The sequence below is a fragment of the Ptychodera flava genome, chromosome 22 (assembly GCF_041260155.1).
Source record: "Ptychodera flava strain L36383 chromosome 22, AS_Pfla_20210202, whole genome shotgun sequence".
NCBI classification, from domain to species: Eukaryota; Metazoa; Hemichordata; class Enteropneusta; family Ptychoderidae; genus Ptychodera; species Ptychodera flava.
In genome coordinates, this window is record NC_091949.1 from 6,135,422 (window position 1) to 6,162,382 (window position 26,961).

The 26,961-nt window shown below is 38.4% G+C and overlaps 2 protein-coding genes across 2 annotated transcripts; both read right to left on the reverse strand.

Annotated features, from left to right (window-relative positions):
* Nucleotides 1-3,373, reverse strand: LOC139123406 (extracellular serine proteinase-like). The gene is made up of 6 exons (XM_070689549.1): nt 3,214-3,373; nt 2,729-2,968; nt 2,328-2,477; nt 1,967-2,096; nt 1,538-1,650; nt 1-1,026 (listed from the first exon to the last, which is right to left on the reverse strand). Exons 2-6 carry the CDS (start codon nt 2,927-2,929, stop codon nt 865-867), a joined length of 756 nt encoding a protein of 251 aa, XP_070545650.1. The 5' UTR covers nt 2,930-2,968; nt 3,214-3,373; the 3' UTR covers nt 1-864.
* Nucleotides 3,374-11,542: 8,169 nt separating this feature from the next.
* On the reverse strand, nt 11,543-23,257 carry LOC139122544 (extracellular serine proteinase-like). The gene is made up of 10 exons (XM_070688029.1): nt 23,136-23,257; nt 22,662-22,904; nt 22,257-22,406; nt 21,924-22,053; nt 21,502-21,614; nt 16,578-16,719; nt 15,188-15,372; nt 14,041-14,212; nt 13,265-13,444; nt 11,543-11,792 (listed from the first exon to the last, which is right to left on the reverse strand). Exons 2-9 carry the CDS (start codon nt 22,860-22,862, stop codon nt 13,272-13,274), a joined length of 1,266 nt encoding a protein of 421 aa, XP_070544130.1. The 5' UTR covers nt 22,863-22,904; nt 23,136-23,257; the 3' UTR covers nt 11,543-11,792; nt 13,265-13,271.
* Nucleotides 23,258-26,961: the final 3,704 nt, after the last annotated feature.

Here is a 26,961-nt window from a genome sequence, read left to right on the forward strand (position 1 = left end):
TGGAGCGAAAGGCCAAGTATCCTTGACGTTTTAATGAAATATGAAAAATGAGAAAGCAAGAAAAATTCCTCGCCAGTTTCCCAGATTTGAGAGAAAACTACAGAACAACCCCAGACAATGGAGGTCACAGGTCAAAGGTCAACTGGCGAGGAAAAATTTACACAACAGTAAAACACTGGAGAAAAGGCACATATTAATCTACCACAAAGGTGTGGGCCTCAAAAACGCCACAAGCCACACATCGTGTGGCCGCCCCACCCAAAATGACCAGAAGCAAAGGTAAAACCTGATGAAATTACAAAACTGGTTAACGCAATTCAAGAAAAACTTAACTATTTTGGTAAACAACAATGCTAAAAATCTAAGTATGGTGGCCCCCATCTCGCTTATGTAGAAATGAGGGAAGGATCAAACCAGGAATGGCACCCATATATAGCGGCCCATGCCTGTCCTGTATATGAGTGCAGAGCACCAATTTCCCTTTTTCTGTTCAACAAGTCATTGACAATGAAATAATCCCCCCATGTTAACAAGTCCATATTTCAACACCAGGTCAAGATGGCTAAAATTAATGAAATACATATTCCATATGGTGTATTTTAACATAATACTGTACATTTGAAGGCTGTTGAAAACAAAAAAAAATTGTTAACTTGATGATACTTATTTATTTATTTATTGGAAAAACCAAACTGCCAGCTGCTTGTTTGGCGGTGTGATCGAAAAGAGGCAGGTCAATGTTGTGACCCCCCTCTAAGGCACTAATGAATGGAACTCTATTTGCCGTAGAAGGCAGTCTACCCTTGAAAATATGAAAACTACAACTGCATGTATATAAATCCGATTATCTTTCTATAATCGTGGTTATATATATATGACACTACCTGCTATAGTATCACTGCTATATCCTTCAGCGTTGCAGTCTAATACACGGCATCCAAAGAGAGTCACGCCAGGGGCAACGCCGACTGTTTTGCCTCCAATAGTGCCAGCACAGTGAGTACCGTGCCCATGGCAATCTTCACCCTGTCAACAAACGTTATAGGAGTGTTTAGTGTTAGTTTAGTAACTTACGGTATATTACAAGTATGAGATAGTTTGTAAACCAATGGGCGACGGATTACACAGCGAGATCTCATGAATCGAAACAATACTAATCCATAACTGTCAAAACCTGTCCGAGTTTATTTTACTTTATGCTATAATCTTTCCCGTAAGGTAAAAAGAAAAACGATTTCATTACCTGTTTTCTTGGAAACGCGCTCGTCTACTCGAGAACCATACATATTGGTCGCCATGAATTAAAATTTATAGTGATTTAATGGATTCATTAATTGTATGTACCTCTTGCTAGAGAAAAAGTTTTATCAGTGCTTGTAAAACAAAGGTATAATATATCCCTCCGATCTATTTTGGAGAGATCTGTAGATTGTACTGACCGTAACAAAATCAAAATCACACCACGTTAAGATGCCCAAATCGTGATCAAAATCATCAGGAAGGTAACTATACGTAGACAATTGTTCAGCTGCCTCACCTCTTTCCCGTCGTTTAGTAAATCGACGAAATTTGATGCTCGTCCTTCGAATTCATTGTGTGAGAAAAGGATTCCTGTATCCACCACAAAGATTTTCACTCCATGTCCATCGCCTGTAAGAAACAGAGACGATTTCTCATTTACTTTGTCAGGTGAGAGTGAAGATCCTAGACCCTGTCGCTAGTATCCTGACAGCGTGTGGGTAGGAGTAAGCAAGCCAAACTTTGTTCTTGCGCTTCCCTTGACCTTTGTGCAATGAGACACAGGCTTTTATTACACTGTTGTGGTAGTCCTTAAATGCATTTTGTCTTTCAAGCCCATCACCGTTCTTCCGTTGGCCTAGTTGAAATGATAGGTTTACTAGTCCAATAAAAATATTTGTCCTTGACCAAGGACAATTAGATTCATTTACGTCTGACGTTTACTCACCAAGAGGGGATTCAAACACGTTATCTAAAGGCAGATCGGATTGGTCAATCCTGTCCAAACCCCATGGAACGTCTACAGCATGAACTTGTTCATCCTCTTCGACAAATTCCACCTCGTCCAACCATCGCAGCTGTCACGAAATATTGTGTAAATAATCAATAAAACAGCGTGCGAAGACACTCACAGACCCTTTTACCGTCTATCCGTCCATCAATCCATCCATCCATCAATCAATGAATGGGTATTACTGTATGTATACAATTTAAAATTATAGAAACATATGAATAATCTTCAATCAATGATGCATACTTTAAAATGCAAGCTTTGTTTAATACTGTTCTCTTTAAGCACAACAACTTACAATTTCAACAGCATCGCCAGGCACCCGAGCAGTGAAAGCTCTCATCAAAGCTTTGATATCCTTATGAAAATCAACGTGCATTCCATTCTCCTGACACAGTTCTTGCAACTTTTCCTCAAATGCCGCAAGGTCTTCCTTTGTCAGATCATCCTGTTGTATAAAATTGATGAAAAAACCCGGAAGCAGATACAAAAGGTAAACGTGATTTGTGCATAATTTGTGCCAATGTTTGCGAATGTGTCACTCTAAGTGATACATGCATTTACTGTTAATGCGTCCGTTGTAGTGTTAGTATTGTACCTCATTCGACAATTGTAAGTACACGTGGGAAATATGAACAGAAGTCAAGCTTTTGTCATAGTACACTGTGAAACCATAAAGTTGAAAACCAAATTTCATACCCGCAGTTTGACGATATACTCTTCGGCCACACGTTCGTCTGGATTTCCAGCTTGGACGAATGGTGCCTGTTCCGTTCGTTTGACAAATCTCGGGCGAAGTTCTCGTACACGACGCTTTCTGGCCTCTTCTTTGAGGTCTCCAGAAACTTCCATCACACATATCGCACATATTCCCAGGAAAACCACAATTTGACTTGTCATATTGCGTTTCGGTCGACTTCACACTGATTCCGGATGACTCTGAAATGTAAGGCAGAAGGTCATAAGAACACGTAAAGATGATGTTTACCTCTCTTTGGGAGAATTGCCACAAATTGCTGCGTAGGAATTTAAACAGGGCGTTAAATCGGGTCTTGCGTAGCATGCAGCATGTACGCTGTACATAAATACGTGTAATTCCAAACTTTACCGCATGGAAACGTTTTAACCAATGCAAATGACCCTCACGATCTTGCAAATTGTAACATTAAATGCGGAACATGTACCTTTAAGACGCTGACCCAAAGAGTATATCAGAAAAAAGAGGAAACTTCGACTAACTGATACATTCAGTGAAATTTCCACTGCAGCAGACTCTGTGTTTATCGCATGAAGCTTCTTTTATACCCGAGCTTTTAAAATTTCCTTTCTGATTCAACTGACCACGTGGATTCAAGCTGAAAATACAATGACTTGTTCTCATATGTTTTTTTCATGTCAATTTCCCTTTTAACGTTTTCGTATAGGCTGAGGGGGAGTATGAACACAATTTCAGGCTTTGACGGTTTGTAATTTTCGTAAGTTGCCTCGTCACTCAGGGAACAAATGGATGTCATCAATCGTTCATTTGTAGAATGAATACAAAACGACATCTGCAGTGTGAACCAACCGAAACACAGGAACAAAGTAGCTGCCCTTTTGTCTGGATTTTTTTTCGATGTATGATTCGTTTGACACGATACATAGACTTCTAAATTAATTCAATAACATATATTTGTTGCTTGACCTTCAAATATGCACTTCCTAAAACATTGCATTAAACAAATACTTTGAATGATGGAGCTTTGAAGAAAACGCTTGCATTGAGCATATCAATCCTTTTTATATGCAGACACTCAACCAATTTAGTAAGTGGAACCTTATGTTCGTTTTGCCTTCAATTTAACAAAGTCGCCCTATTTATTAACTGCATTAGCCATCGTGTTCTTAGAAACGAAAAACTAATTTAAACTATTCAATCATGATCTTTTTTGTGGCGTTCTTTTTTCGGCGGGGGGGGGGGTCTGACTATGGGGAATATAATCGCTGAAAGCTGACACTATACATTCTTTGTACTCAGCGTATGTCGTATAACATTCATGTGATACCCAGTTTTAAAGATCTGTTTGTCTGCGAATTAGTGCTATTTATCAAACAAACATATCTCATGAAAACTGTTTTGTCGATATCCTTGAGTTCAAAATGCCATATGGAATTACTAAAATATCATACGGCGCTATTTCACACCAATGATTTTTTTCGAATTTGAATAAAGGGCTGGCCCTTTTTGACAAAATGGTAGCCATCATGTATGTATCGCACGAAGTGGACAATATCTCGACGCTTTTAGACAATGGACCTACACTTCCATTATAAAGAAAATAAAGCGATTGTAGACATAATTTTAAGTTGATCTAAGGTCATTCTTAAAAATTCATGGTTTGAAGTCAAAATATAAGCAAAGAAAGACTTGCAGTAATATTAAACGTGTCCTATTTAAGGATTAAAGTGCTTCTATGACACTGCAGAAACGCGTTTGGGCATTTCTGAAACAAAAAGTAGAATATTAAAATACCCAGTGAACTTTGTTCTCCCACTTCGTACAAAAAGATAAGCAACTTTAATTTTCTAAAAGGCAGCAGATCAAAGCGACGAAACTACAAGTTTGAGGTCATCAAGATGAAATGTTTTTTAATGTTTGTCAGTTGATTCAATAGGTAGGTAGTTGGCAGTCATGAACTTCATCTAACGATTACTCCTGTTCTGATAAAATGCATATTTCATTATGCGGAAGGTATGTTCATGTTAGACCGTGCTTTATGCCAGAATCTGAATGAGATCCTTGCATCGGCCACTGATCCTTGCATCGGCCACCTAATAGAGTCACTCTAAAGGTCTTACTTCTAGCAACGGTTGTGCTTCAAGAGAAATCTAGTTCACCAACATCACTGCAACATGCAAAAGTGTAGTGATTTCAGACATTTTCGTGTATCAAAGTTTATAGGTGTCCCTGTGGGAAAATACAGTGGTCGATGCTAAGAACAGAGGATTAAGAATAATGACACACATTTACTTCAAGTACAAAGCAATTATTATCTGTTACTTAAGTTTCATGCATATTTCAATCATCAGGTCTTCTGTCTGAAGATTGCAGGATGCATGAAACTTAAGCAACAGATATTATTACCTTGTACTTGAAGTATTTTATATATATATATATATATATATATATATATATATATATATATATATATATATATATATATATATATATATATATATATATATATATCACATGAACTTGTCCAAATTCCCACCTGTGTCACGTAGAACAGGACGGATAAGAAATCCCAATTACCCCTGTTGTACGTCATCAACCGGAACTTTTTTCTTGCATGGTACCGTTCATACATGCGGATCACGACGTGAACATAGACCGATCTGTCGTGATCGATGCCGTGCTCCCATGATATTTGTACAAAAAAGGTGGCCCGATAAATCCAAACATGAAAACACAGAAGGCATGTCCAGCGAAATTTCTAGTCGCTAAAACTATAGCTGTTCCCGAGAATCGAATGGGGATACCGCGGATCTAGTCGAGTCGCCTCGTAAGGCTCAATGTGGACGTCGTACCTGGCGATCCAGGTTGGCGATAAAACTGAAATCTACACCTCAACGGAAGTTCAACTGAATAAATGAGTACAGTACAATCTTCGGGAAAGCGACATACAGGCACAAGCATAAAGTCATTCGACTAACAACGATAAATTTCCTTCATCATACAAAAAATTCTGTAAATTCTTGCTCGGAATCAAACCTGTAGCGGCGTAAGGCTTTAGCACTAGCGAAGACATCAGCTGTTGGGCTATATATGCATTGCAGCACTGTGGACTGTGTGGAATCCGGTCTACTTCGAAAGTTGACTCAGACAACACTCAAAACAGAGTTTCTGTCAAGTAAAATAAGGATGTATCTACGGGTGAGATATATGCCACTGCAAACATCAATGTCCTAAAGACGAAAACATTGACGACCGAGATCGGGATTAACGAGTTGACACCGGCATGACAGAGACCGGCCGGTGACGGCAGCGTTGAGGGCATAAACATGCAATGAGGTACACCCTGTGTGTCATCGAATCTGTCGCGCTCGCCACGGTCGTAAACTTGAGTGATATTTTGAAAAGCCACGTGAAAAGCCACGGAATCTCTGAGAATGAGAATTACTGTTTTGATCGTGTCGTTGCATTTACTTCATAAATCTATTTGTACATATTCTGAATAACTCTGAATACTATGGCTATCCGTCGCTAGCACGATGAAAGTTATGTCCACCGTACCGATTACCGACTTGCCTTGGCATCGGTACAGCGCGAGACAATGATTGACAGGTTCACGTGACAGAATCCGTATGTCTGGTTGGTGTAGATACCATTTGATGTAGCAACTTTAAGAAAAATAAGAAGACTGTTCATGTGATAAATATATAATCCAACGATATTTTTCTCAGTTTGACGTCATCGTATACGAGTGGTTTTCGCGGAGCCGCACAACTTCTCGCCTTCGGCTCGAAGTTGTACGGCTCCGCGAAAAATACTCGTATACGATGACGTCAAACAGAGAAAAATACAATGGGAATATATATGTATATATATATATATATATATATATATATATATATATATATATATATATATATATATATATATATATTATTTTAACTTCCGTTTCAAATGGTGGCCATATGGTTTTGGTGAAATAGTTTACCGTGCATCGACATTTTGAGGATGTTATTGACATACCGAGAAATGTACCATGTCTTTTATGCTGAGGAGTAGTAAACTTTCTTCCTACACGCAGAACAGCTTGATTTTATCGCAACTATTACGTATGGTGCAGACGAGACTTGGCATGTGACCGTGACCGATATCGAGGTGCCATATGAGCACTTTACTGTCGCAACTTTGGACTGTGGATATATATATATTTTATCGTCAATAAAATGTTCAACGTAATCAGGGCTTTCATATGCAGCATTGATGCATTTTCTCCACACCGTTACACGTTTTTGGGTAAAATATGAGCAGACTTTAGGGAAGCGGAGAGCAAGATGTGATATATGCTTTATAGTGAGCTGTACACGTCGCACATAGCATCTCTGACACCTAGGGATGTACCTATCATTGGTAGGGGAGGGGCTAATGGAAAACGGGAAAATATCTGCGTGGGCAAGTTGTCACTCAATGTTTTGCAGTTATATTTAGTTTGGGAAAAAATCAAACAAAGTTGAGCGGATAAAAGGTTTGCGAAGTTGATGAAATAGTATGCAAGCTGTGCCAGATGCGAAAAAATACCATGGCAAATTTGGGAACGCGAAAATCAAAATTTATATATAGGAATCCCTACATGTAATAGTATGTGCCAATTGATTTGCAGAATAGAGCACAAAATACACGTGCGAACCTTCTCAATGTGTTAATAGCATCAAAGTAGCAAGTTGCGAAAGATTATCTTTCAGTGACACATTTTGCAGCTTCAGCTGATGTTTGCGATTCCTTACTAACGACTTGGGCGTCGTTACCAGCAGCAACCACGACAACATTACCAAGTCGTGTACGACGGGCAACTGTTAAATTTTGTGTGTCCGATCGTAGCCAATTGACATTGATAAAACCACTGGCTAAATGCCAGAGTTTAGGATGGCGTCAATGGCTGTGGAAAAGTTAAGTTATTCCCTGAACTTCTACTTCGGATAAGGATTTTCTTGATCAAGCGAGAGTAAAGTTCATATTCTATGTCAAATTTGCTGCGTCAAAATCAAACTGTAATTTTTGCAAGATTTGGCTAAAGGTCCTCTACGAAATTGTTGAAATAACTGAAAAGGAGAATTGCAGGAAAAGGCCGTAGAATCTCATGAAAAGTGTTCTTACATCCATTAAATGAAGACAAGTTCCGAAAAATAAAACAACAACACGAAAGTCTATAAAATCAACCAGGTGTGTAAATGTTTACCTGGCACTTTAAATGATATTTTTGATAAAATATTACGGGTATGCTATAGCCAGTTTACATATTTGTATAAAAATATCATGTCAATACACCATTGATTATTCTAAATATATAAATGCTGCTGTAGAAATCGTCTATGTCCCGTCAATTAGTTTTACAACAAAGACAATTCATACATTTATAATGAACAGTTCCTGCAAGTTTAACTTGAGATTTTTCGCGTGGGGTCCATACAACGGAAGCTTATTCAGCGATAAATAGAGAAAATAGAGAAACATGTAACACTTCTAAAGTCTGGGTTTCTCTCATAACATCCTAAAACTCTTGATTAAAATGCCTATACTTATTTTCCATTTTTACTAACAATTGATACACTCATTTTCCGTTTTAGCCATTGCTAATTGATAGCCGTTATGTCTGCTGGTTTTCCAGGTGTTGCTCCCAAGACTTCTTCAACTACATCAGAGTTAGAGCTATCTCTCTGTCACTGTCACTGTCAGGTACATGCAGTGACAGTGACACTGCCCGTAGGCAGTAGTAGAGGAGAAGCTGTTTAGCTTTGCTAATTTTACCATATTTTTGTTCAGTTTATCATCTTTTCTTCTCCTTATAGCAGGCTGACCTATCCAGTATTCAGCTTTTCACCACATTCTGTGTATTTGTGCTGTGCATTATTAACAAATGACTTTCAGTCTTGACTCTAATTCAATTATCACCAAGCTTTGCTTGTATTGCCATTCTATTCTTGTTTAAAGGGCCATTATTTGTAACTTTTGACCATTTTATACCTCGGAAAATTCCATGTTGGAGGCTCATATTTGTTGCAAAATGTTGTTTTACGAAGAAACAAACATGATTAGTGATGTTATAGCCACATAAAACAGCTAATTTTTGTTCAAACGTGTTGCCCTTCCGAGCTCGTTTGTTGACGTCTGGCATGCTCAGCGTGCTGGGGAGAACGCAGATATGGTGACGCCGCGATCATGCCAGATGTACAAGTTCACGTTTATTTCGGGATCAAAACAACATTGCGTCATGTATTGCCAGACATCTGGCTACGCAACGTACTCGGACAATGGACTACGACGTAAGTGCCTGGCATAAGTAATGAATATTTATTTTGAAATTGCTGTAAATGGCTCGCGAAGGTGCAGAAGAATGCCACGTTGCAATCCGCGTGTCAACAGAGTTTGTATTTCTGTCCGCACAAAAATTGAAATTTTCGTTGTAAAATCACATGTTATTTAGTTGTAGGGCACGTAATGTTTCCGAATAATATGCGATTTTCTATTATTTGACAGGCTATTCAACATGAGCCAGTGATCATTTCAATCAAAACTAACGGAAAAATCGCAAAAAGATACAGCTCATGGAACTTTAAAGGATACTGATATGTACCGGTATTTTTACATGTTAAAATACGAATTAAATTTTCACTGTAACTATTACTTCTTACAGCTACGCGTACGCGCGACCTTCACTGGTATGCTCACATATATTAAAAAGGTGAGCAACTTTTGCAGAGTTGAGTTTTTGTGCTCGACTCATGTTACCGCTTAGCTGTTAATTGCACCTGATAGTGTTGGCAACATCTCGATTTAGACAATATGTTTTGTTCGTCTAATGCAAATGCTTCAAAGCAATTCACTGTAATTCCATTTAGGCAAGCCAGTAACGAAAATGTACGAGCAGACAGTGTAAATACCTTTGAAATGTGTATTTCGTTTCGCAACAAAATGTACATGAACGAGTTACGACGCTATACAGTAAACCTACTTCAGATATTCCCTAATCCGCTAACAAATTCCTTTTTAAGATGATAAATTCTTAATATTTGACGTTTGAGGACATGTATAATTCTTGGAGATAAACTGACTTGTACGGGTGCTTTATCCACTTAAACTTGCATTCATAGATGTCGCAGAGCTAGAGCTGCTTGCTCTATGCTCTCAGCCGTTCATACTCAAACGAGTTTGAAATCGAACGCTGTAGCGAGTATTTTGACCACATTTTTTGGCGACATCATAACGTTCGCGTAGGATTAGGTTATGTTTCAAAAAAGAAACATACTCATTTTACACACTCTAGCCGATGTTTTACATCTACCATACTTAACTTAGACATAAGCATTCTTCAAAGTACCTTTAAAAACCTGTGTCGATACCTTAATATTTAAATTGTTTGCTCAAAACGTGTACGATAAACCCTCCTTTGAAGTGGAATAGCCCAACAGCGAAATAAAAACAAGAAGTGATACGGTTGCCATCACTTCATAGCTACCTACTCTTTATGAGTACAACGAGGAGCAAACCAGGTCGATTTCAGTCGATTTTGTCCTCGGAGTATGCTTTTATGATAGAGGCAACTCGTCAAAATACTGACACATCACTCGAATACGACGTGGTTTCAACCAAACTTCTTGTAATAACCCATAATTATTTATCGACCTTGTTGCATCAATTGTTGTGTATTTCCAAGAGAAAGAAAGCATTAACCCTTTGACCATCATGGTTCGGCCCAAACCCATTGTTATTAATGGTAATTGTGGACCTGTTTATAGGGTATTGGGGTGAACAGGTTAAATGGGATGCATTTATTTATATATGATTGTTTTTTTCTTTCTAACTTGGTAGGTGTTATGCACCTTGCGTATGTTTGCATTGTAGTTGCACAGCACGACATCCTTATGCCCTCGTAGATTTCAAGACTCCCTTGTCTGCGAGACAATGTCATTTACTGAACAGGTATACCTCATGAAAACTATTTTGTTCGACTTTCTTTCGTTAAAAATGCCGCACAGAATTCCTAAACAAAATTAATTTAGCGCCATTTTTCTACGGAGGTCAATTAAGTGTGACCAGAAAGGCAGGGCCAGAAAAAAAACCCGGTCAGCTTCCTCGTCGACGACGTGAAAACCAAGTCAGACGCAGGCTACAACGAATCATGTCCCCTTTGTCGTCCCAATATATTGGACAGTTGAACTGCCTTTGCAAAATACTGTGAATTTCGGTGTATATCAGTAGCTCTGAATTAGCCGTGTTTCTTCGTCGAGAAATGCCGACCAAAGTTAACGCTGTTTCCTACCCCTAATACCTCTGTGAATTTGCCATGTACCGTTTACTCCTTTTTATTCAGTAATTTGCTCTATTTTGACCATTCCCGGAAAAGCGCTCTCCACCAGGAGAACACTAAGCCACATAATAATTAGTGCTGAGATCCCTTTTAATTACAAATAAGAACAAACATATACCACTACGAAAAGGTTCAGTTCTACCAGAGCTTTGCATGGACCATCTTCGACTATTCCATTTTAAGTGTCACTTTTTCACTTTTATAGTGTATCCCTGCACTTTAATTGCCGATTTTTGTACAAACTCTTCTGCCATTGTTCAATTATTTATTCAGGATCGTCAAGAAAACCATTCGTGATGGGTCTGCTCGTCAGAAAAGATAGAGCCAGCCCATCATAAACTGAGCAGTATTATTTTTTCCAAAATAATCAAATCTTAATTCAATTTGATTACTCGGCATACTTTCATCATATGTCCAGAAAAGACATGACTAAAACTGCAGCATATTTGTTGCTTTTATTTTTGAAATGATTAAGCATGCTATAACGTATTGTTCACTCACAGTCTAACTACTACACTTTCAATAATTCTCAGATAAATATCAGAGAAAAGAGAAAATCGTCTCAATTGGAAGTGAGTTGGAGCAATCTGATCCGAAATCACAAACGGAGAACTCAGAATCGACAACGCCAATATCACAGAAGTTATCCACAGCGTCCTAAAATATATCGGTGCATAATGGAACGGCTAGAGAAACAGGAAAACAAAAGGGTAAGGTTACCATCGACTTAAGGGGTCGTTGGCAATTAGTGCCTGCATGAAAAGAGGAACTCATTGCATTAAGGTGTGTTGCTCTGTGTCAATTATCGTGCGCAAATTCCCATTAGTTATATGCCATCCTTATGCCACTGAATCTAGGTATATGCGAAGAATACTCAATGAAGGTAATGTTTATGACTAAAATCAATCACCGTCCATATTTTATTTTGAAGTATTTGTCTTTACCCTTTTATTCAATTCATTTACGCTACCTTGACTGTTTCTCAGAAGAACTTTCAAAGCACTAGAAGAACACAGACAAAGTCTTCTCAGTTATGTAAGTAATTAGTGCTAACCCGCGATGCCTTTAATGGTTAACAAATAGAGACACTACCTTAAGGTTATGTTGAGTTAAACCAAAGCTTAACAGGGGCTAACATTTCTGCAGTCCTACTATCCTTCACCGGCCATCCCAACCTTTATAGTAACTTTCATCGCTACTATCTACATTAAATTTAATTTGTTAATTTGTTGACCAGTCTATCTTACATCACCGTATCTCTCCCTAGTTTGTAATAATTCACCTAAGAATCACCAAGGTAACTCTCTGTCAAGCGTTCAACCATACGGCAAGGGAGCATCATAGATATTTCCGTTTCGATCCGTTTCCGTTTTGAGTGGCTATTGAACTTGTATTTCTAGACATTATTAAGGAGGGAAGTCTTCATGTGAAATTCGAAAGAAATGGTCACCCAAATCGCGTTGTAAACTTCAAGGCCACACATTTTGAGCTATCCGTGTGCCTATTCGTGTGTCCTTCAACAAAATTGCTTTCAGTTTGAAACAGTAATGATAGTAACGATATAACTTGATTATTCACTATTACGTCCTTTCATTTTTGAGCAAACACGCTGGGTTTGTGTGGGTATGTCTCCCAAAAACGTGCAGTATGAATTGGACAAATGCAAATTTTAATTGCCAGTTTTAAATATCGCTATCACAAACACGATGCAGCAAAGGAGCAAAACACCAAGTACTAATTGAGTTGTGATGTAAACATAAAAGGAACGGTTTATTGGACTTCTTCAATGATGCATATAAGATCCACTTTAAACGTGTACTTGCTGTTACTTACTTGGGCCTAGCCTTTAAAATTATGTTGTCATTCGAATCGGCCTATACACAATTGTACACAACCGATGACAAAAAGGTGGAAAATCTCGTTCAATGAGGAAAATTAAGTTAACCAGAGTCGAAAGAAGGGGCCGTTGCAGTTGATGTTTGTATGAATTGATAGAATTTACATCCTCACCCATAACTAAGGAGACTTGGTTCGTGTTCTTCTAGTGCTTTTAAAGTTCTTTTGAGAAACGGTCGAGGTGGTGTAAATGAATTGAATAATTTGTGTAGTTTCTAATTTTACACTAATACACAGGTCTGAGGCGAGTATGATAACTTACGTGATCCTCAAATTGCATCAAGTCCAGGAATATTCAATAGTTTATCAGGAGTCTCTTCCTGATATTCATCCGGTACAATGGACATGTCAATGCGGTCTTGTTTAGCAGACGACAGCAGAAGTTCGCTGACTTGAGTTTGTGTCAGAGTTGAGTTTAGTTCTAGTAGTAATGCAGCCACACCTGTATAAGATGAAAGGATAGGTCATATAAGGCCTGTTCTTTCATTCAACAAAAATAACTGAAAGCTTGATGATGATGATGATGATGATGATGATGATGATGATGATGATGGTGGTGTTGGTGGTGGTGGTGGTATTGATGTTAATGTTGATAACTAAGATAGTAACGGTCGTGATAGTTATCAGTTGCCATACTTCGTCGTCGTAACCATCATCGATACCACCATCGATATCATTATCATAGTGAAATTTGAACTGTTTGAATATCGTTGAAGTGTTATGTTCTCGTCTCAAACTTGAACAATGGTAAGGTAGTTGATAAAGTGTGGGAAATTTTATATGGAAAAATCCGAAAATTTGTATATGGACAATAACCATTCTTTTCTGCCCTCTCAAGTTCTGCTATAACTAATGAGTTTTCTCCCTCCCGACGTCTGATGTGGAAACCGCTTCCCTTCTCCCAACGGAGGAACACAACTCTTTGATTATCACAAAGGAACACTGGTTACGCGGCTTTCCCTCTGGATAACGTCTAAAAGCCACGACCGGATTCTACTCGTTACCTGTCAGTAAGGGAATCAAACATAGTATGCATACCTGCCACGTGAGGAGTGGCCATGGATGTACCACTCATAATACCGTATGCGTCGTTGCTTGTTATCCAGGCACTGAGCACGTCAGATCCGGGGGCAAGGATGTTGACACTGTTGCCGAAGTTGGAATACCATGCAAACTCATCTCTAGAGTTGGTTGCGCCGACTGTGATAGCCTTCGGACAAACATATTTTAGCATTTGAGATGCTTCAATACTGAAATATTTCAACGTTTCAACGTTTGCTCAAACTTTTCGTTAGGAAACTTTCAACACTCCCCATCGGAACGACGAATAAAAATCAGGGGCCACCGCTCGCACATTCATACCAGAGAAAAAATGTTCAATATTTACTGACACTTTAAATGCAAAATGACTGCCAACCCTTTGTTAAATTTATGTGGAGAATGAAACGTTCGCTGCTTATAAAAAAAGCCTGTGTAAATGTTAATCTCCATGAACTTCCTGATCAAAATGTATTGTAAAAGTTTGAGAGTCCGAATATCTGTCCAAAAGGCGTATTCTATTTGAATTTCGACGTCATCAGGGTTTCAAGCACATAGTCTGGTATTACACCACATAAAAATATTTATAGATAAATGTTGTCAAAGTCTTTGCAACAAGAGGACCTTCAGCCTGTAAACGAAGTGTTAGATATGCACGACATAAGAGGTGTACGATGTGTGATATCAAAGAAAATAATTGGTCGAATTTTGGAACTTGAAAACTATTATTTGCAAAAGCATCGTTACTTGCACTAAGTACTAGGACAGGGAACTTGATTATCTGGTTGTTGTTGTTGTTGTTGATGTTGTTTTGATGTTTGCCAATAAATTGAAAAATACCAAGTTATTGCAACTGTTGTTTCAATCATAAGCTTATTGATCTTAGTGCTAACACAGGCAAAGTAACATTGTAATAATCAAAATGATTCCACAGCTCGCTGTACACACCGGCGAGGTAAATGATGGAGAGTAAACCCTTCCCATTTATAAGGAAGAATGTAACGGTCGGCCCTGTACCCATTCCCTCCATCAATAACATCCTCCTTACAACATATGGACATGAAAAAAATTCCTGGCAAGAGTAATTGGCTGCATCGAAGTAATAGTAGTTAGACATGAAAGACAACCTTTTTGAAAAACGTTTTACCTCTTCAGCTGATGCCGGCGATTCATTGCTAGCATCTTGGGCACTGTTACCTGCGGCCACCACGACGATGTAACCCATTTCTGTGAGACGGGCCACGGCTAAATTTTGTAACGTCGACCGACCACCACTAAGAGACATTGATACAACCCCTGGTTTTATACCGGAATTCGCAATAGTGTCCATAGCTGTGAACAAGTATTATGATTATGTGTATATTATCAAACAAATGTGACGTTCATGGTTTATAAGGTCAACGTTGAAATTACGATTGATTACGACATGGCATACTTATTTCTTAAAGTCTTGTATTACTAATTAATCCTTTTGAGCAACATCAAACTTTTGTTGTATTATAAATGTGTATGTATGTATGTATGTATGTATGTATGTATGTATGTATGTATGTATGTATGTATGTATGTATGTATGTATGTATGTATGTATGTATGTACGTATGTACCTATATGTGTATGTACGTATGTACGTATGTACGTATGTATGTATGTATGTATGTATGTATGTATGTATGTATGTATGTATGTATGTATGTATCTACTTATATCGATCTCTCTCTATTTATCTTTCTATCTATCCATCTATTTCAATATACCTGTACCTTTCTGTCTGTCTATTTGTCTCTCTGTCTCGCTCTCTCTTTATAATAACTCAAATTACTTCAAATACAAAGTAATAATATCTGTTACTTTAGTTTAATGCATCCTTCAATCTGCATATATACATATATATGTAAACACAAATTTCACGCATCTCGCAGTCAGACTATAAATGTATGCCTTTTGATATGGTGGGTATGTACCATTATGCTATAGAGCTAGGTGGCATTGAAATTCGATAAGTAATGTTTGTTTAATGACGACACTTCGAGACCAACTGATATTGTTTTTTTATCAGTTTAGATTTTTCAGCATTGATAATGTGTTACGTAGCTTTTCTTGTGGCTACAAGCAATGGTAGTATGTGTCATCGAAAGGAATCTTTCGGACCAAGATCGTAAGCTTCTGATATTTTTAAAGCCACGACATCTCCTAGAATAAGCCTTCGATCCTTTCGTGGCATTTACTTCATACATATATTTTAAAAGTTTCTAAACAACTCTGATTGCTCTGGCTGTCCTTTGCTAGCGCGGTGAAACCTCTATGCCCACCTATAGCTGACTGGCTTTAGCGTCGGGTTAGTACGAGACAAAGATTGACCACATACCCATATGTCCGATTGGTGAAGATGGCATTCGGTGTATAAAACAGCTGATCGGATCCATATATATATATATATATATATATATATATATATATATATATATATATATATATATATATATATATATATATATATATATATATATATATATATATATATATAATCAAACTACCTGCTATAGTTCTACTGGCGGATCCGCTTCCGAAGCAGTTTAATACGCGACATCCATAGAGAGTCACGCCAGGAGCAACGCCGACTGTTTTGCCTCCAATAGTGCCAGCACAGTGAGTACCGTGCCAAATGCAATCTTCACGCTGGCCACAAACGTTATAGGAATGTTCAATAATAGTCTACTAAGGGACGGACCATTAGATCTTGGGAGGGGGTGGTCAAAAACAGAAAAAAAAAATTCAGAGCAGAAAGTTAGGGGAAAAAATCTTCAAACTAGTTTGCAAAATAAAATAAAAATAAATAAGAAGACCAATGCGTAAAAAAAAATCTGCAAAAGTCTTTAAAATCTTGAATTTTTTTTAGATTTTACCGACAGGAAGCAACTTTCTGTATTTTTAGTAGATCCTCCAGGCACATTTTTAATTTTAATTTATACATTTAGAGTGACTGTATCCCTTATACTGGAAGTTGTGATTATCTTATCTTTTCAGGACTTTTTGTATTCTGATCACTTGAAAATTATAAAATTATAGAGCCTGTTTTCTACTTGTTTCCTGCATACAAACCAAGCAGGTACACTAGGTAAAACATTAAAACTATGGTATGGTTGTCAAGACAAAGTTATATTTGCCTTTTAAGATCAAGGTAAACAGATGCAGGCCACATCAGGTTCATTTTTTTCACAGTATTTTATTGCAATGATGAATGCAAGAATGGGTGAACAAGTAGAAACACGTCAATAATGATAAAACAACATATCAAGTCATTATGTAGTTTTTGCTTTTAAAAAGGCATTTTCAATTCTTTTTTCTCAAAAAACAGCCTCAAAAAACAACAGCAACACATTTTTTAACATTCAACAATACACTACGTAGAGTGCCTTCTATCCAACAAATCCCAACACAAAAAACTCACAAAAGGGTTGAACTTTGAAAGTTTCTCGATAGCAAATACTGAATAAATCTGCATGAATAATCGTTTGTGTGTAGCAAATGCTGAATGACAATTATGTGAAAAATTTTTCCACCACAAAAAAAAAGCATGATTTAAACAAATCTTAGGGGACTTATGTAGCAAATTTCAAAGAAATTGGACAAGCCCTTACTGAGAATACAGCTTTTTTGACCATGAATGGCATAAATTGCCCTAAAAAGACAAATATTGAAATTTCACCACATCTATACACATCCAATCAATTTGGACATGCTGCTACAGAGAAATAGATGTTTTGATCAAAAAAGGGCAACAATTCCTCTAAAAATACAAATATGCAAATTTCACTATATTTTGCAAACAGCTTCTCAGCTTGTCAAAATCAATTGTAAATCATGAGATATGCATGATGTTTGGTGGGGTGAATGTAGGCATTTAACCACGCAGTAGAAAGGGAAGCCAGGAAACCAAAATAGTCAATATTCAAAACTATAGGAAGCTACTGAGGAGCAAGAAGACCATGTTTCAGAGGAAGATGTGTAATCTGAAAAAAATGCTCCCCAAGTGCCACCAAATAACACCATTTTAATCTCTATTTTTCAAAAACTCCAACGGCAGGAGAGAGGACACCCCCCCCTCTTGACCTCCCCCGCAAAAATACTCCCCAGGTGCCACCAAAAAACACCATATTCATCTCTACTTTTCAAAAACTCTAACAGCAGGAGGGGGGACACCCCCTCCTGACCTCCCCCCGCAAAAATACTCCCCAAGTGCTACCAAATAACACCATTTTAATCTCTATTTTTCAAAAGCTCCAACGGCAGGAGGGGGACATCCCCCTCCTGACCTCCCCCCGCAAAAATACTCCTCAAGTGCCACCAAATAATACCAATTCAATCTCTATTTTTCAAAAGCTCCAACGGCAGGGGGGAACACCCACTCTTCTGACCTCCCCCCGTGACCGCTTGCGCGGCCGCTTGTGGTGCTTTGCACCACATCTTTGCCCTCTTTATCCTCAGACAGCGACGAACTAAAAAAAAAAATTATAAATCTGAAAATTTACTTTGAAAAAAAAAATTGCACAGCTAATCTCAATTGGAAAAAAATTTTTTTTTAGAAATTTACAATAGTAAAAAAAAAAATTTTCACAATTTCATTGTGACCACCCCCCTCCAAGATCTAATGGTCCATCCCTAACTTACGGTAAATTACAAGTATGAGATATTTTTCAAACCTACGGGCCGACAATGATATTTCGAAACACTGAAACAATACTAATCCAAAACTGTCAAAACCTGACTAAGCAGATTTTATTATAGGCTATGATCTTCAGGGAAACAGAAAAGAGCGAAAAAATTTCATTACCAGTTGTCTTGGAGATGCGCTCGTCTACTCGAGAACTATATGCATATCGCTATGAATTAATAGTTTAATAAAATTGATTTCGTGAATTTATTAATTGTATGTACCTCCTACAAGAGAAAAGCTGTATCAGTACTTGGAAAACAAACGTGTTACATATTCCTCCCCTAACGATTGCATTTTATTTACAACACTACACACACCAACTTTCTTTGTTCTCGAGGGGCATTCAATGTAATATAGCATCCATTTTATGCAAATTTTACCTCAGAGTTGGGAAATATATGGAAATAATGCCCCGGACGGGGGCCTTATAAACATATTGCCCTGCACCAGAGCAAACACTGAACAGAGTACGTGTAAACGAATATATTATGACAGGTGCATAGCATGCGACTTTAATGGTTTATCTTTTAACTGCACACACATCTTTAGTCATTTTGAAGAAAACTTCCATTTTCTTGGATAACAGCTTCCACCTGTATTTAATTGGGTAGACTTTCATGTTTCGCGTCGACGGTTTTATTTTCTCCACTCTTACTCTCTACCTTGTCACTCTTTATCGTTTGCTTGCTGTGTTTGAAGTCAGGGGTCTTTGGTATTTTCGATGCATTTTTCACTGGAGCCCCTTGCTAACTTCGAACTGTTGCTCAATGCCGTAAGGCCAAAGTAATTAAATTCTTTGTTTTGCGTCCCCACCCGCTTAGGTTTTTAAGGTTTTTCATGAAAAACACACACAGTGTATTTTAATAGGAAATTTTAGGGCATAACCGCTTAGGTTTTCTGTACTAAAAATTTTGTTACAATTTTTTATTTGCTGCAATCAAATTACATTGTCTTAATTTTCTTGTGTGTGTTTTTTCAGCCGCTTAGACGCGTACCTTTTCCTATTTTGAATGGACGCAAAACAAAGAATTTAAGTACTTTGGCCTAATGGTACAGAAAATATAGCCATTTTATGAAATATATTAACATTTTAATACTTCGTATTTCGATTCTGTTGAGTGATACTGAATACATTCAATTATGATTGTTAGATATATAATTTGACTTTCAGCAGTAGGCTGTCCGGTACTGTCATTGTTTATTTATGTTACTAGCTCTTGCGCAGTATCGGCTAGTACACAGGCTACTTGGCTCAATGTTGGTTTGACATTTCGTATTCAGTTTTATGTATCGCAACCAGTTAACTTGTAGGATCTGATGGCAATGCTTCAGTGACCGGTTTTTTTCGGGGGAATAAGCTGATCGTCTATTCCACGACTATATAGATGTGTGGCGGCAGCTGTCCTAAAACTGTGGTTTGTGTAAAACGCTGATGTCGCAGTGTACTCGCAGAGTCTTCCTACTGTTTTTTGCAAGTGTGTTTTTTTTTCAATTGGCGTATTTGAATACCGACAATTTGTCTGTATCTTCCTGGCTGGCTGGAGTTTGTATACGATCTTCTGGGCGATCTGGAGGACCACACCGGATAGAGTTTTTATTTACTACATGGCAAAATCAGCCTTAATTACGCAGGTTTATAATGTAAATGACATTGGACAAGACCTTACCTTACCAAAGTTTTGTGTAGGCCTATACTAGATCGTATAAACTGCCATTGCATCTTTCTTTGTTGAAAGTCGCCAAGCCGCCACTGTTTGTTGCCAGGGCAACGTGTAGCTAGGGTTAGGTCGCAGATCACAGACGCAGGCCGGGGACGCAGGTACCGGTCACGACATGCGACCTGCATCCCCGGCCTGCGTCTTTAAACTGTGATCTGCGACCTAACCCTATAGCTACACGTTGCCCTGGCCGGCGGCGTTGGGGAGAGGCAAGCCTGAAAACCTGTCTTCTTGTCGGGGGTCCGATTTCGGGGTACGGTTGCAGTGGGCGCTCAGCCGCAGAGATGCGTCGGCTCCCGGCGGCCCAACGTTGCCCTGGCAAGGCTCAAAACTTGTCTTCTGGTTGGGGGTCCGACTTCCCTAACCCTACCCCTAACCCTAACACTAACCCTAACACTAACCCTACGCAGGACGCAGGTCGCAGTTTGACAAACACGCAGGTCGCAGTTTTGAAGTCGCAGGTCGCATGTCGCATGTCGTGACCGGATTTCCATACATAAATGCGTTCCCTTGAAGGGGGGGGGGAGTTCGCTAGAAGAGACCCCTCTAAGGAATTAATTATGCTAAGCTGAGGGGCCTGGTTCCATCAAACCTTACCAGCCCCCTTCGCGGGGTTAGGCCTTCATGACGGTCGTGACTTACAAGTTACAGTTGTGATAGTTCGGGGATTTCGTTACGCTTGTTCAAAACAGCAGTTAAAAATCGCCATCGTTAACCTCATCATACTTTTGACTACATGTTTTCAGGAAGATCGGCGCCAAAAGTAGCTGGAAAACGAGCGAGAACGGACAGCCGCACAAAGCACCAACCCCAACACTCACTCCAAGCAGCAGAATCGCCTACAGCCGAAAATCTAGACGAATTTAGATCACTGAGGAGGGAGATGGAAGCCATTAGCAATATTGTGTACAGATCTGTAGATAATACTGACCGTAACAAAACCAAAATTATACCAAGTTAAAAAAGTTAAAATTTCCAAGTCGTCAGGAAGTTAACTATACATGGACAATTGTTCAACAGCCTCACCATTTTCCCGTCGTACAGTAAATCAATGAAGTTTGATGCTCGTCCTTCGAATTCACTGTGCGAGAAAAGGATTCCCGTATCCACCACAAACACGTTGACTCCACTTCCATTACCTGGAAGAAACAGAGAGGATTTCTCTTGTACTAGGTCAGGGACATAAGAAAGTGTGGACTCAGTCGCAAGTATCCTGTCAGTGCGTGGGTAAGCCGAGCAAACTTTGTTATAGCGTTTCCCTTGACCGTCGATCAATAAGACACAGGTTTTGTCACGCTGTCTTGATAGTCGTGCAATTCATTTTGTCTTTCAAGGCCATTACTGTTCCTCGGTTGGACTAGTTAAAATCGACAAGTATACTAGTCCAAATAAAATATTTGTCCTAGACCATGGACAATTGGATTTATTTACGTCTGGCGTTTACTCACCAAGAGGGGATTCAAACACGTTATCTAAAGGCAGATCGGATTGGTCAATCCTGTCCAAACCCCATGGAACGTCTACAGCATGAACTTGTTCATCCTCTTCGACAAATTCTACCTCGTCCATCCATCGCAGCTGTCACGCAAATTGAGTGTAAAAAATCAATAAAACAGCGTAAGAAGACACTCACATACCCTTTACCCATCAATCAATCAAAGGTATGACTGTATGCGTAGAAAATTCTAATATATTAAAATACATGAACCACCTTGAAGCGGTTATGTAAACTATCAATTGCAAACTGTTTTTGATGCGATTCTCGTGGCAAAAAAACTTACAATTTCAACAGCATCGCCCGGCACTCGAGCAGTGAAACCTCTCATCAATGCTTTGATGTCCCCATGAAAATCAATATGCATTCCATTCTTTTCACACAGTTCTTGAAACGTTTCCTCAAATGCCGCCAGGTCGTCCTCTGTCAGGTCATCCTGTAGTACAAAATCGACCCAAAAAACCTCAGAAAGCAGATAAAAGGGTAAACGTGATTGGAGTGCTGAAGTGATACGTTTCATGCCGTTATATTAATGTTTTCCGAATGTGTCACTCTAAGTGATACAGGCATATATTGCGAAGTCTTGTACTTTATTCGGCAAATGTAAGTACACATGGGAAAATATAGACTGAAGTCAAGCTTTTGTCATAGTACACTATGACACCATGTAGTTGAAAATCGAATTTCTTACCCGCAGTTTGACGATATACTCTTCGTCAACACGTTCATCTGGATTTCCGGCGTGGACGAGTGGTGCCTGTTCCGCTCGTTTGACAAATCTCGGGCGAAGTTCTCGTACACGACGCTCTCTGGCCTGTTCTTTAAGGTCTCCAGAAACTTTCATCACACATATGGCACATATTCCCAGGAAAATCACAAAATTTCTTGTCATATTGTGTTTCGATTCAGACTGATTCTAGATTACTCTGAAGTGCTGGGGACAAAGAACACATAAAGATGATATTACCTAACTGGCCACCTACATTTGGAAGGTTGCGACAAATTGCTGAGTAGGAGTTTAAACAGGGCGGTATTAGGGGTCTCGCGTACCATACAGACGCTATAAATACGTAAAACTTCTACTTTGCAATACAGAAACTTTTAACCACTCAAAATGACCCCGATGATCTTGCAAGTTGTAAGACAATAAATAAGGAACACGTACCTCTCCGACGTCGATCCAAATGTTGTATCAGAAAACAGAAGCACCTTTGACTAAGAGATACAGTCGGTTAAGTTGCCAAGTACTGACTCTGTGTCTTTCGCACGAAGCTCCTTTTATTTTATGGCTTTTAAAATTCCTTTTTTGATTCAAATGACTAATTGTATTCATCCTTAAAATGCAGTTACTTGTTCCCATACGTTTCCTTCACGTAAGTTTCCCATTTTGCGTTATTTGTATAGGCTGATGACAATTACAATAAGATAGGGAAGTATGAACACAATTTCAAACCCTGACGGTTTGTTACTTTCATAACTTGTTTTGTCTTTCAGAAACAAATTGATGTCATCAATCTTTCATTTTTAGAAATGAATACAAAAGAATGATATGTGCAGTATGAAAACAACCTAACCAAAGGAACAAAATGGCTGCTCTTTTCTCTGCGGGAAGATATCTCATTCAAGATACTCTTTGTTTTTTTGGTGGGTGTTTATTTGTTTTTTTCATAGGATAGGGTTCCTGACTATGGAGAATAGAATTGCAGAAAGCTGACACTATCCATTATTTGTACACAGCTTATGCAGTATGACATTCATGTGCTTTGGTACTCAGTTTTAAAGCTCTGTTTGTCTGCAAATTGGTACCATTTATCAAACAGATCCCATGACAACTGTTTTGTCGACATCCTTCAATTAAAAATACCATACGGAATTACTTATGTCTGCGAATTGATATTGTTTATCAAACAGACAGATCTCACGACAACTATTTTGTTGGCATCCTTCAAATCAAAATGCCATACGGAATTACTTAAATTTCAGACGACGCAATTTCACATGAACAATTATGTTAGTGAATTTGAATGAAGAGCTGGCCCTTTTTTGACAAAATGCAAGCCATTATCTTTGCTTTGAATGAAATGGGCAATATTCTTGGCGCTCTCGCACAATTGACCCTTACTTCCACCATTTTAGAAAATAAAGCGAAAGTACAGACGACATCGTTTTGATTGATGTTCATTTTATTAAATGCATGGTATTAGACGTGCTCTATATATAAAGACTAAACTTTTTCTATCACACTGCAAAACATGTTTGAGCATTTTCTTAAACAAAAAGAAGAATTCTTAAATTATACATTGCATTTCAATAACTACTTCGTACAGAAAGATAAGCCAGTTCACTTTCTTGAAAGGCAGCGGACCTACAGAAAATCATCAGATCTACAAATCGAAACTGTAAAGTTTTGAGGACATCAAGAGGAAATTTATCAATATATTTGTACTTTCACCTTTTGCGATGTTTGTCAGTTGATTTATTAGGTGGGTAGTTAGTAGTCATGGATTTCTTCACCGATCTAACGATTACTCCTCTGCTTACAAAATGCATATCTCATTATCTCGAAGGTATGTTCATGTTCGATAGTGCTTTGTGCGAGAGTCTGGGTGAGATACTCGCATCGTCAGCGTATAATAGAGTCGCTCTAAAAGTCACCCTGCCAGCAGATGAGGCACTCCAAGAAAGTTCTGGAACACTACCGCCTCTGCAAAAAACATGCAAAAGTATAGTGATTTCGAACATTTTTGTATATCATAGTTTACACATGTCCTTGTGGGAAATTACAGTGCTCGATGCTAAAAGCAGAGCAATATAAATAATAGCACAAATTAAGTCATGTAAAAAGTAATTATAGTGAATTTCAAAATAGCTTGGAATTGCAACATGCTTGGGTGATCAGAAAAACGTTTCTGGCGATAGAAAATAACGCCAACTGCATACATTACATTGCAAATGTTCTCCTTTGATAGATTTTGCATCAATTGAACCAAATACGACAGATGTTCATGTTCTCACTTGAACACGTTCAGTGTAGGAAACACCAATCGTTGTATCGACCCGTACCATTGTACAGAGAGAAAACACGTCGTCAGCGTTCTGTGCAGTTTCGTCAACGGGGAACGTGATAAAGGCATTATACGAATGTTCAAGTAGTCGGTGTAGTGGTGAGTTTTTCAACGGCAACACTGGCGATGTTGACTGAACAACGGAAACTTTCTAACACAGCTATAAATTGAGAAAATAGAGACACATAAGCTTATAACTCTTCGGAAGTCTAGGTTTCTCTCATGGTATCCTAAAACTCTTGCTTACAATGCACTTATTTTTTATTGCTTATTGATAGATTTCAAGTCTCCTGGTCTTCAAGGAATTGCTCTCCGGCCTGATCTTATGTATCAGCATGTTTCACTGTCATTACCGTCGAATGACCCAAATTGAGACTTCAACTACATAAGAGTCAGAGCTATCTCTGTTACTGTCACTGCCGGTATGTAGTGATAGTGACATTGCCCATATGCAGTAGTAGAACTGTTTAACTTTGATAATTTTTACCATATTTTTGTTCGCTTTACCATCTGCATTCTTGTTCTACTCCCTACAGCACGTTGAACTGCCCAGTATTCAGTGTGCCAACGCAGCCTGTTTGCTGTGCAATTGTATCATTGGCAATTTATTTTCAGTTTTGACTCTTATTCAATCATCAACAATAGTGTTTACATATGCAGAATTTGTAGACAAACTGAATATTGTGTGTTTCAGCAAGCTGCAAGGAGACTGCAAGGAACTGTATTTGATACATTGCGAAGAAATGCCTATAAATAAGTGCTACATTCTCTAAATTTGACCGAATGAACCACCTTATGACATTACAGTGTTATTGATTGTCATTGTGGCATCATTTGCCAGTATTTGCAAGTGCTTGGGTCCCATGAAGCTGCTTGCAGCTTCAATCATACTTGGTTTTGAGTAACTAAGACCACACAGGTTTAGCCGTATTAATGTGATTCCATTATTGGCTGTTTTTATTTTTAATGATTTTTTCTTAATTTTTTCATTTTTGTCAACAAATTATCTAAAACCAAGAGTATTGCGATATCTGTTAGACAGGTGACTGTAACATATATATATACTCAACTTATTGTATACCCATCGACACGTCTTTTTGATTACTTAGAAACAAGCAATGCAGGGGAAAGTTTAAATATGATGCGTTTTCCTTGAAATTGGGATTAAAATTTCTTAAGACAACTTTTCCTCGTTTACTATGTTTTGACAGTGAAAATTTCTATGCACTTTGTACGTCCATTGTATCACATGGTTTGCGATGTATAAGTCGATATGCTCTTCAATAAAATGTCTTTAACGCTAACAAGATCTTTCAGAGAGCCCATCTTATACGCATCGGAGAAATTCTAGAAAATTTGCATTTTCCAGCAGCTATGGATTTAAGTCTGAGCTGCTTTACCCATGACATCGCATTCCATTGTTAGTCAGGGGATCTAAATAAACCCTGGCCTTCTGTCGAGGAAATATTTGGTAGTACTTGCCCGGTGAATTGCTTGTTTTCAGCGATTTATTGAGTTCATTTGCACCACCTTGACTTATCCTTGGAAGAACCTTTAAATGCACTAGACGGATATGGGACAATTTCCCTTTATGTTAGTAATCAGTGCTAACCTGCGGAAGCTTTAATGGTAGATATATACGGACATACCCTTGAGGTAATGTACGGTGAGTTGTACCAAAGCTTAATTAGTGGGTCATTTTTCTCCAGTCTTGATGAAGTTTGTCGTCCTTCACCGACCATTCCATCTTTTATTGTATATGCTACACTCTACATTCAATTTAATTGTCGTGATCCATCTTACCACCATCTTATTCCTCCCTTGTCTATTTTTGTAATAATTCACATGAGAATCACCAAGATAACTCTCTGTCAACCGTTCTACCATACGTCAAGGCAACATCATAGATAGAGCTCAGCAAAGTAA

What these genes read in the sequence shown, in the direction of transcription:
- LOC139123406 (XM_070689549.1), bottom strand. Translation starts at nt 2,929, where the DNA reads ATGACAAGTCAAATTGTGGTTTTCCTGGGAATATGTGCGATATGTGTG. An exon ending in AGTATATCGTCAAACTGCGG is followed by an intron (nt 2,478 to 2,728) that starts GTATGAAATTTG and finishes TTTATACAACAG; the next exon opens with GATGATCTGACAAAGGAAGA. An exon ending in TACTAAACGACGGGAAAGAG is followed by an intron (nt 1,027 to 1,537) that starts GTGAGGCAGCTG and finishes GTTTGTTGACAG; the next exon opens with GGTGAAGATTGCCATGGGCA.
- LOC139122544 (XM_070688029.1), bottom strand. Translation starts at nt 22,862, where the DNA reads ATGACAAGAAATTTTGTGATTTTCCTGGGAATATGTGCCATATGTGTG. An exon ending in CGGGCGATGCTGTTGAAATT is followed by an intron (nt 22,054 to 22,256) that starts GTAAGTTTTTTT and finishes TTTGCGTGACAG; the next exon opens with CTGCGATGGATGGACGAGGT. An exon ending in CGCCAGTAGAACTATAGCAG is followed by an intron (nt 15,373 to 16,577) that starts GTAGTTTGATTA and finishes ACTTGTTCACAG; the next exon opens with CTATGGACACTATTGCGAAT.